Raw genomic sequence first — 11,343 nt, 5'->3', positions numbered from 1 at the left:
GACCAGGGAGGGTCTATCTGCCTGACTCTCCTTCCCTCAGCAGTCTCTCCTTATACACCGTCTCAGTGCTAAAGGCTCCCTCTGTGACCATGTCTGTCAGAGCTTTGAAGACCACCACCTTCTCCACTGTGTCCTCCTCCAGGGGCCCATCCCAGGGCTACAGCAGTCGCTCCTTCTCGGGCTACGGTGGCCGTGGTGTGGGTAGTGGCAAGCAGAGCTACGCTGTACGCAGCTCCTATGGGGGAGTGGGCAGCAGTGGTGCTGCTGGGGGGTTTAACGTGGCCGGTGGGTATATTGCTGGGGGGTCTGGACAAAGAGGTGGTGGAGTAGAGTGTGGCTATCTGGGCTTCGGTGGAGGTATGGGAGGTGGCATGGTCATCGAAGGGGTGGCCCCCATCACAGCGGTGACCGTGAACAAGAGCCTACTGGCCCCCCTGAACCTGGAGATTGACCCCAACATCCAATTGGTCCGCACACAGGAGAAGGATCAGATCAAGACCCTCAACAACCGCTTCGCCTCCTTCATTGACAAGGTCAGTCAAGTCATAGATAAGATAGACACCACTAGAAGGACATTTATTCTTTTATGACATTAAATGTTACCTGGAGAAACAATAGCAACAAACAGTCAATGCAATCTGTTGCTTCCTTTGTTTTTGTTTTGATGTTGTGTCAGTTCTATTAGTGTTGGAATAAAGCATTTAAATAATAACTTAGGTACCTCTGAGGAAATGAGTGCATTGTAAACCAAAATAGCTCAAGTTGAAAGTGGTCTAATTTAACAATGAGATCACCCTTGAGACAATGAAACAGTATAACAAAATGCAGCTGGCTTCAAGCCGTGCACAATGTTACTGTGTAATGGAAAAGCTTATTTACATTTTTCCGTCTCAGGTGAGATCATAGAGCTGAGATAAGAGGATCAACCTGGATACAAAGCATACAGTACAGCGCTGGGATGAAGAGCAGAACAATTTAGCTTGAAGGGATCCCAATGTGAGCAATATCCTGCAAAAGGAGATTTAGTGGTTATGAAAGTAGATAAAATTCCAGGTGTCCTCTTGGATTCCTGTTTTGCTAAATCTTATGGGGTGTGTTATTTTTAAATAATATTCTGATAATAACAAACTTTACAAACACTTTCAGGAGAAAAAAAGAGTGGGCGTGGTCAAGGAAAGCTTTGCATGTAAGACAAGCTTGTAAATGCTGAGTGGAGTAGATCAAAATAGTAAAAAATATCAACCAAACGCTCGGTAATCTGATCAATACTCACTTTATGAGGATGCATAATAGTCATTAAAGCACTTTCTTGAGAGTAGTATAAATGACTGTTATGCACCCACTATCAAAAAGCTAGACAGGTAGATAGATACATCTTGTGCAATATAGGACAGAAGTTAAGCTGTAAATCAATCACACTGAGACTAATTCTTCAGATTGTAAAACAAAACTTGCATACCATTGGAATATGGCACACACTGAAGCAGAACAATGTGTCTCTCATCATGTTTGCAGAGTGGTAGTTGGACCCCACCCAGCGTAAGGGAACTCAATAGAAGAGTTGTAAAGAAGTAACTGGGAAACAGTGCCTCTTTGTGTTGAAATGTGGCACTTTGGTGGAGAATTGAGTAATAGGTAATCGATGTGACATTTAGAGTGAGTTAGGGGTGGGAGAAGCTCAATTAAGAATTTTTGTTCAAGTCAATTGTCATGAGTTTCTTTGTCCATCAGCAAACAAAGTGAATCAATTCATGTTGTTGGAGTCATGCCCACCTTCTTTTTACAGGCTTGCGTTGTCTAACCACACACCACAATATGTCTCACTGACCACTCTCTACATATATTATAGAGTTACGCATATTGTTTTTCCAAGAGAAAACAAGGAATGCATAATCTTCCCATTCTTGTACTATCAATCCACTTACTGTCATTTATGTATGATTCACAAAAATTTCATTTAATGTTGATTTTATCAATTAATTTTCTGTCTGCAGGTACGCTTCCTTGAACAGCAGAACAAAATGCTTGAGACCAAGTGGAAACTTGTGCAGGAACAGACTACGTCTCACTCCAACATTGATGCCATGTTTGAAGCCTACATTGCCAACTTGCGTAAGCAGCAAAACAACTTGAGTCACGAAAAAGCTAAACTTGAGTCCGATCTGCATCACATGACAGGCCTGGTTGAGGACTTCAAAAACAAGTGAGTGGAGTCGAGGATTTGAAGAACCTTCAGTATAACCCAAACTCCTTAATGCTTTTATAATCAATACTGTTATGTTAAAAATGTATCAAATGACCACTTGTACAAAGGAGTCACTTGTAGTCACAACCAAAGAGAGAATTATCCCCATCCACCCACCCCTGATCTGTAGAGTTGTTCCCCTCAACTCCACAGATCATTTTTAAATCTTTCAGCTCAGCTGTACAGTTTTGGTTCACTCTCACAGCTCACATTTCAGTTGCAACAGGCAAATGTTTTTAACAAACAGGTGTCTGTACATTCTTTCAGATCTCAGTTTAAATTCCACTGATGGAAATCTTCTCATTTAGACTGAAGATTGCTACAGAGGAAATCACATCTAGTTCATATAATTTAATTTTATTTGAAAGCTGCTCTAATCAACACTACAGAAACACAGCTCCAATTGAATTCTAATGTTGCTCCATATCTCTGGATATGTAAATGGTCTACTATTTGCTAGCACACTTAACATATCAACATGGGTGACGATATGTCAGTGTTGTCACCGCTTGTTTTTGCTACACCCAAGTGACACATTATTGTTATTGCAGGTTTTAGCAAATGTCAATTTTGACTCAACTTTGCTTCACTGAGTGCATTATAAATATATGTCCTGCATGTGGATCAGAATAAATTGAAAATATTAAAATGCAAATTGTAAAGAGCAAATTAGAATTGGGACATTAATTAATTCTGACTTAAATGACTTTTTTTTCCAGGTATGAGGTTGAGATCAACAAGCGCAATGAGTGTGAGAACAGCTTTGTCCTCATAAAGAAGGTCTGTTTAAAGGTTTTCTAACATATCCTTGATCCTAAAACTATAAAATGCCTTTAAGTAGAATTAGTTTTAAAGATCTTTAACATTGAATAATCTCAATGTTTTTTTTCCCCACGCAGGACACTGACGTAGCCTACATGATGAAAGTGGAGCTGGAAGCCAAACTGGATGGGCTCTCTGATGAGATTGAGTTCCTAAGGAAGATCTATGATACAGTAATAACCTTATTTCCCTTTTTAGTGGCACACAAATAAATATTTGATATAGCTGTATGTCATTTTAAAAGAAAGGCTATTTTAAAAATGGTCTTTTCCATCTCTATTTCCTATGTTGTGTTTATGCATTGTCCTGCATAGGAAATCCACGAGCTACAGAGCCAGATCAAGGACACCTCTGTTGTGGTGGAGATGGACAACAGCCGTGATCTGGACATGGACGCCATTGTCGCTGAAGTGCGTGCCCAATATGAAGACATTGCCAACCGGAGCAGAGCCGAGGCTGAGTCATGGTACCAGAGTAAGGTGAGACCAATATTCATGTCAAATTACAGTAAAGAAAATGCCAGAAATGTGACTAAGCACAAATATTGACAGTTTGATAACTAAAAACTGGATTATCCTGTTGCATTTTAATGTGTCAGTCTAATTCTTCCCTGTCTGTGCCAGTACGAAGAGATGCAGCAGTCAGCAGGTAAATATGGTGACGACCTGAAGTCAACCAAGGCGGAGATTGCTGACATGAACCGCAGGATAATGAGGCTCCAGTCTGAAATAGACATGGTGAAAGCACAGGTGAGACTTACAGATTTCAGTTTTATATATTTAGACATTTATTATTGTCTATGTCGATTTTATTTTTACAACACCTTTTGTTAAAAGTAAACACAAAGTGCTTTACCTTTAAAAACGCATACATGTTAAAACAAAGCACGAATAGAAATACGAATGCAACTAAAACATCAACACAACCAGACAATCAACAAAAAATTACATTCACACACACACACACACACACACAAAAGGTTTTGACTTTGTTTTTAAATAGGGAGTTGTCATCAGTGAGCAAGTCAGAGATGTACTAAGGAGCTAAGCCATCAAGTGTTTTATAGACTATTAGCTGGATTTGGAAAGTGATTTTGTTTTGTACTGGGAACCAATGAAGTGATTTGAGTACTGGAGTAATGTGGTTAAATGTACGTGTACGTGTAGGGACTCTGGCTGCTACATTTTTTAGTGAGTTAGAAGTATTTCATTTTATTATTCATATATATTCCACATTAATTCAGGAAACTTTGTTAGTAGTTATTGGCCCTATACTGACTATGCACTACATTTCACTTTTGCTTTTCCTTCTCTACTCTCAGCGAACCAATTTGGAAGGTCAAATCACAGAGATTGAAGAGCGTGGTGAGCTGGCAGTGAAGGATGCTAAACTTCGCATCAGAGACCTGGAGGAAGCGCTCCAGAGAGCCAAGCAGGATATGACCCTTCAAGTCCGCCAATACCAAGAACTGATGAATGTGAAGCTTGCTCTGGACATTGAAATTGCTACCTATAGGAAGCTGCTGGAAGGAGAGGAATACAGGTAAGATGTTGCTCTGACAGCACCACCATGTGGAGGTAATGAGTAATATCTTTTTGCAGCAACATTTTTGTGTATGTCTCGTTGTCTTTAGCTTGCGCGTGTCTTTTTCTTTTTTCTCAATAGGTTAGCAACTGGAATCAAGACCAATATATCCAAACACACTTGTAAGTTCATGTTCTACCTTGGTACAAACATTTAGTAATTTTTGGCATGTTAACGTTTAAACCCACGGACAAACAAAATGACTGGACATGATAATTCTTGGGCAATAAAATAGTAAATTTCAGAAGATATAATGAATATACTAACAGCCCTAACAACCAATTCCCACAGATACATTACTGTCAAGGGGAGCTGCTGCTTCTATTTATTGTTTTAATGCATTGTTATAAACAGAAGCTCGGGAAGTTTAAAGACAAGGTGACACAACTACCAAAACTGTGTTCCCATTTGCAAAAAATCAATGCAAGCTTGAAAAGGCATTTCATTCTTAAAACTCTTCACAAAATCATCAAAATTGCATATTGGAGTCTAAAAGGTGAAAAACAAACTACTTGCCATTTACATCAGATATTCCACATCACACCTACCGCAATATTCTCTCTGGTCAGACGCCTTTCTTAAAATTGTTTGTGTGACAATTACCCACTCAACTTTGGCACGGCTGCATTGATGCTATCATAGGTGATCAAAATGTCTCCTCTTCTACCACCCTGTTCCCCACTACTGTATGTCCATGTTAACAATTGCCTTTTACTTCTAAACGTGCAGCTGTAAACTACAATGCCTACGGCCTGGAGAGTTCCCGAACCCCGTCCTACGTCAGCTGCTCCTTTGGCGGAGACAAGGCCAGCAGTGATTCTTTCGCTGTCCTCGAGGGAGCAACAGTGAAGAGCGCCACAGTCACCAAGACAGAAACAGTGGTGATCAAGACGGAGGAGATCAAGGAGGAGCAGCAGCAGACAGCAACTGAGGAGCCAGCTGCTGAAGAGAAGGAGGAGAAGGAGCGGGAGGAGGCAGACGTTGTGGCTGAGGAGTGATGTGTTTGCTCCTGTTTTGTCAGATGTTTGACTGAAGATTTTGAGCTAGGAAGTTAAGAAAAAGGACACAGTCTCTGCTTTATTCAAGTATATTTAAGTTCTTGAATGAGTCCGTCACCAAGGTGCCTTCACCAAATACTGATTCTGCTGTAAGAGGTCTATTCCTTCAGCTATCCTTAATAAAGAGGTGCTTATGAATGATTCTTTGTTCAGGTTTCTGAAAACTCTAACTGTAATACATTTTTTACTGTCAACTGTAGGCTTTGTCACTACCCACAGTTCATTGCATCGCACTTGTTTAGCCAGCAGGTGACAGTATTTTATTATGGTTTCCTCTGCTCTCCGTTGGCGTTTGAGGAACTTAAAGCACAATATCATATATGCATTGAGCTGATAAGGGTAATGTGGGGAAACCAAACCTTATGCTAAACCTGGTGTACTTAAACAGTTCAATAAAATGACAATCTGTCTGTCCCCAAAACTTCTACAACTGTTACCTGGACTCCTGTTTGCTTGACAATAAATCTTCAAACTGTAGATTACTAATGCTCTGTTGTGTTCTGTTGTAGTGTAAGGTTTCATTAGAAAGCATTGGTGAAAGTGTTTGTAATCGCCTTGAAGAGACTTGTTATGTGCACACACACACAGACACACACACACACACACACACACACACACACACACACACACCTCTGATATCTGAAGTCCCAGTCTGCCTCAGTCTCAATGTGGTAGTTGCTGTGATTTCTTTTTCACAAAATAAATTGAAGGTCATGCATTCCCATATTATGTGAGCAAACGTCATAATTCCAACACTTTTACATCACTAACTATATAAAAAGGATGTGTCTAAAGTTCACACAAAGCTTAAAATGTCCAGTATTTCAGTAAATCTTTACTGTAAGAGGCCTTTGCAGCCTTAGAGGAACAGGTTTGAACTTGTGGGTAGGGGGGGCCACACCCAAGGCTATACAACCTCTCATTTGGATTACAGTAAAACAGAACACTGCTCTAATCTCACAATACCACCCACCATGCACTGCTCTCACTGTAACAGAACGCTGGCTGATCACAAACACCAAGGCAGACTGGAGCATTTTAATGTTTGAAGGCTTGATCAGTTAACTGCATGATATCATATAGAGAGTCTTTTCACACGAATAAGCTCACAGCAATAGTTGTTGGCATTCCAGAACTTCACCTCTAGTTTTATTGTGCTTGAAAGATTCTGCTCAGAACACAAAACTGTGTTGGTTTACAGTAACTTTGCTTTTACTTAGGGAATCACAAATTGTATTTGCACTGGAACTGGAATATGGACAAAGATTTACTTTGGCCAAAAGCAAAATTACAGTGAAAACAACAATAAGCAAATAGAAAAACGCTGAGAGTCGCACAGAGCACAATGGAAAGGAGTTACAAAGCTTTTGAATTCACCTAAAGGCAATACACAAAAACAATGTTATTTTTGTTTTGTAGGTTTTGATTGCATTATTCAGATATTACCTTACTGTAATAGTACTATTACTTATTACAGTAAGAATTGGTAAGCCAGTAATAACCAAAGGCATCAGATTAACAGTATTGGGTCCGAATTGATTACTGTAACAACAAATAACTGCAAACATATTTCAATTATGCAATCAAAGGGTTAAAACTAAATAAACTTTGATGTCAGTAACTACATGAGCCATGAAAACAAATTCCAGGTGTGTCCAGGCGTGATTACTTACAGTGTTCCATGGAATAATCTGTTGTTTTCTGTTGAGTGTGCAACTTGGGTGGTTTCAGCACAATTAAAAATAAATAAATCAAAATGCATCAAAGTCTTTACTACATTTATATTACATAAGTCTCGACAGATGGATGTAAAGTGTAACTTGAATGGTCGGCGGAGGCCTAAAACCGCAAGGCAGCAATTCTAGTTTTTGTTGTTGTTGTCGCCATTTTCATTATTTACGGTGTATCCCTGAAGTTACCATGCAGTTTCTTCAATTCCATTGAGATCATTGTCAGGTGTTCAAGTGACACATTCTTTCATACTTCACACAGATAATACAAACAAGACATCAAATGTGAAAAGAGCTTAAATGTGCTGGTAGGTGGTTACTTCCGGACAGAACCGTTTCCCCTTGTTTTCATAGAGCGGTATCTCCTTACAAAACTCTATCCCAGAGAGCGAATACGCTTGTTTACCAAAACTATTGCTTTAAGTCAGCAATGGTAACAACCAATTTGTATAAAAATAATCGTTTTGAAAAACACTACTGTGTCAGCACTTTAATATTGAAGCTGCTGCATCTAAGCCCTGTCATACACGTAGTGCTGGTAAATTCACAGTGCATCATATTCTGTCATGTTATAAACTGTAGTCTAAAGTAACTACAGCTATCAGATAAATGTAGTGGAGGAAAAGTACAAGTGCAAATTAAAATAGTCAAGTAAACTATCTGGAAATTCTACAGGTATCCTACTGTATTGGAAAGTAAAAAAGAGTACATTGTAGCTGTTGTTCAGATTGCAGTTTAGACTCCTTTCCTGCAACGTAACATGTGCACAATCCCGAGAGTGAAAAAGTCTAAAGGAAAGTCCAAGGAGGGAAATAATTTGCTGCAACAGTCTACAACAGGACTCGGGAACTGATAACCATGGAACTGGGTCCGAATTGATTACTGTAACAACAAATAACTGCAAACATATTTCAATCATGTAATCAAAGGGTTCAAACTAATTAAACATTGACGTCAGTAACTACATGAGCCATGTATATGTAGTAGACACACCACAAATTCCAGGTGTGTCCAGGCGGGATTACAATGTTCCATGGAACAATCTGTTGTTTTCTTTTGAGTGTGCGACTTGGGACAATTTAGCAACAAAATAAAAATAAATAAAAACAATGCTTCAAAGTCTTCACTACATTTATATTACGTGAGTCTTGACAGATGGATGTAAACTGCAACTTGAACAGTCGGCAAGGCAGTTTTCTATTCTTTTTTTTCAATTCTAGTTTTTGTTGTTGTTGTTGCCATTTTCATTATTTACGGTGTATCCCTGAAACTACCATGTAGTTTCTTCAATTCCATTAAGGCCCTCATCAGGTGTTCAAGTGACACATTCTTTCATGTTTCACACAGATAATACAAACAAGACATCACATGTGAAAAGAGCTTAAATGTGCTGGTAGGTGGTTACCTTCCGGACAGAACCGGGCAAGCTGTTCCTTGCATAAGGCAGAATCCCTCTGGACAACAACGGCAAAGGCGAATCCCCTTAGGTGGCCGGCGGCGAAGGCGGAATCCCTCTGGAGGCCAGGCCCTCCATCCGAGCCCCTCTGGAGGCCGGGCAGGCTGGCAATGGCTGACTCCCTCTCAAAGCCGGGTAGGCGACTGGTCAGCGTCGCTGAAGACAGGCTACGGGTCAGCGTGGTGGAAGACAGGCAACGGGTCAGCAGGGCTGAAGACAAAACATAGGATGCCCGACCAAGGCAAATTCCCAGGGTTGCCTGACCAAGACAGAATACAGAAGGTGTCGGGCAACAGTGCAGTCTCTGAGGTGTTGGGCAACGGCACAGGCACTAGGAGACTGGGGGAGAACGATCGACGTAGACTCTGGGAGGTCTGTCATTGAAGCCCCCATGTGAACTGTCAGCTGAGACTCTGGGCGGCTGGCTGTCAGCTGAGACGCTGAGACTCTGGACGGCAGCCTGCCAGCACACCTCGGTAAGGTGCCTAGCAAAGGCAGGGTCTTCATCAAGCAAACCACAAAAAAATCTGATCACGAATGTTCCATCAGAGTCCAACGGGTGAAGGAGAGGCTCAAACATTGCTGGGTCCATTTGTAGTGGGATCATTTTGTCAGGATGGAGATGAGGCTTGGACCCAAATGCAGAGAGCAGGCAAAGTATGTTGAGCTTGATAATTTATTAAACAAAAAAAGTACAAACCAACAAAAAGTGTCCTAAAAGCAGCAGGAAAAACGTACAACAAAAAGTAATCTGGGAAGGAAACATCAAATCACCGGGAACACGAAAGACCTTGACAACACCGCCCAGCAACAGAAATGTAATGACCCCACACAAGACAAAGACAGCACAGTGACTAAATACACAAGGTTGACAAGGACTAACCAGGAACAGGTGAAACACATCAGGGCTGGGCAGAACAATCAAAAAAGGCAGGAAAACAGGAAAAGACAGACTTCAAAATAAAACAGGAAACAGAACACAAAAACCACGATTGTCCACAAAACCATGTTAGGGTTGATGACAATACAAATAAAACAGTACAAATAAGGATTCATATTTGTTATACACCACTGAGTTTGAATATGAATTGTGTGTTCCAGGTGCATGCCCTTTGCAAAAATGCACAATTTCTTACTTTGTCTTAGCTAATCATGTTAGGGATTGAAGCCTGAACCTTGTCTTATGGGAGCTGGTCGGATTGTTTACCCTCAGAGGAATCAGTTTTGAAGTCCTCAGCTGTAAGAGACATATCTATGCTGCAGCAGCTGCTGCTGGTTCTGCAATTTGGTCTGCTGATCAGAATCCACAATCATGTCTCAGTGATTAGCATTAATTCCTTCAAAACATTTATAATTCAATAACAGTTGCCCAATCAGCCCCTTAGGAATCACTCAACTATTATTCTACAGATGACACAATGAACAATGATGTGTGTTGAGCTAAACTTGACAAAGGTCTACAATAATGGCTGTTGTTGCACGATAACTTTACAGATCTGCACCTGTGATTAAAACCTTTGTTTGAGTGGCAAGTACAGAATTGAAAATAAGTCCTGAGAAATGACACTGAAACAAAATTCAGAGACGTACAGCAAGTGTGAGGTATGAGGTGGAGGTTGCAGTGAAAACTTTCGAAGATACTTGCCTCTGTACGGTGATTGATTGGTGAGCAGCCTGCATTCCTCAGCATTACCAGGAGTTAACAGCATGTTGTGTAGTTAGAGGTTCCAGCTTTGCCTATAGTATATGTTATGTCATCTACACAACACGCCTCTGTCTACCACTGTACAGTGTGTTAGAATAAAGAGGAAACATGTCCACACTTCAACGAGAAGAGAATATAAAGTTTCTCTTTTCTTCATCCAACTGCCTGCAGGCAAATTTTATAACATTGCAATTCTTTATCATACTAAGAATAGTCTTGTTAAACTGCAAACTGTATTGCAATTTTCTTTGGGATATTTAAATAGAATATTTGTTAAAATTAGCTCTTTTTGGGAACATTTTCAGTGCGGTGATACAAATTCACATTTGTGATACAATACTTAATTAATAACACACAACTATAAGCACACGGCATGCTGAAATACCAAACAGAAAAGTACTCAGCACTAATATTATATATTAGAGAAATCATCAAAGAAAAACATTTGTCTCAATGAGACACATTGAAATGTCTGACCCAAATTCTGACCCAACCTTTAGCATGGCAACCAGGTGGTTCACCTCAATTTGCCTATTGTATTGAATGTGAAATATGTTCTGATTCACTTATACTAAATGTTGACAAAGAAACACTATGAGTAACTTGCTAGATAAACTATTAATGATTGATGTCTCACCAGGGTTTATGATTTAGGCTTGTAAACTGTCAGATTTAATCTTCTCATTAACAAAAAACTACACCTGCGGCAAAACATTAAATCAACTCATGTAGGCTTTGTCAGT

The 11,343-nt window shown here is 40.1% G+C and overlaps 1 protein-coding gene across 2 annotated transcripts; it reads left to right on the top strand.

The window, feature by feature from the left end:
• LOC117943227 (keratin, type II cytoskeletal 8-like) lies at positions 1-6,119 on the top strand. Of its 2 annotated transcripts, XM_034869220.1 has the most exons (10): positions 1-533; positions 1,995-2,203; positions 2,965-3,025; positions 3,145-3,240; positions 3,382-3,546; positions 3,691-3,816; positions 4,389-4,609; positions 4,733-4,773; positions 5,381-5,562; positions 5,599-6,119. In XM_034869220.1, exons 1-10 carry the CDS (start codon positions 90-92, stop codon positions 5,647-5,649), a joined length of 1,596 nt encoding a protein of 531 aa, XP_034725111.1. In that variant the 5' UTR covers positions 1-89; the 3' UTR covers positions 5,650-6,119. The 2 variants fall into 2 exon arrangements, with proteins under 2 accessions (XP_034725111.1, XP_034725110.1); XM_034869219.1 differs by having other exon boundaries at positions 5,381-6,119.
• The last annotated feature ends 5,224 nt before the right edge of the window (positions 6,120-11,343 follow it).

This window comes from Etheostoma cragini, chromosome 4 (genome assembly GCF_013103735.1).
Source record: "Etheostoma cragini isolate CJK2018 chromosome 4, CSU_Ecrag_1.0, whole genome shotgun sequence".
NCBI lineage: Eukaryota > Metazoa > Chordata > Actinopteri > Perciformes > Percidae > Etheostoma > Etheostoma cragini.
This window is presented reverse-complemented; position numbering and strand designations above follow the sequence as displayed.

Coding starts and splice junctions, on each gene's coding strand:
- LOC117943227 (XM_034869219.1), top strand. CDS start 90: ATGTCTGTCAGAGCTTTGAAGACCACCACCTTCTCCACTGTGTCCTCC. Junction 534..1,994: donor TCGCCTCCTTCATTGACAAG/GTCAGTCAAGTC, acceptor TTCTGTCTGCAG/GTACGCTTCCTTGAACAGCA. Junction 3,241..3,381: donor TAAGGAAGATCTATGATACA/GTAATAACCTTA, acceptor TGTCCTGCATAG/GAAATCCACGAGCTACAGAG.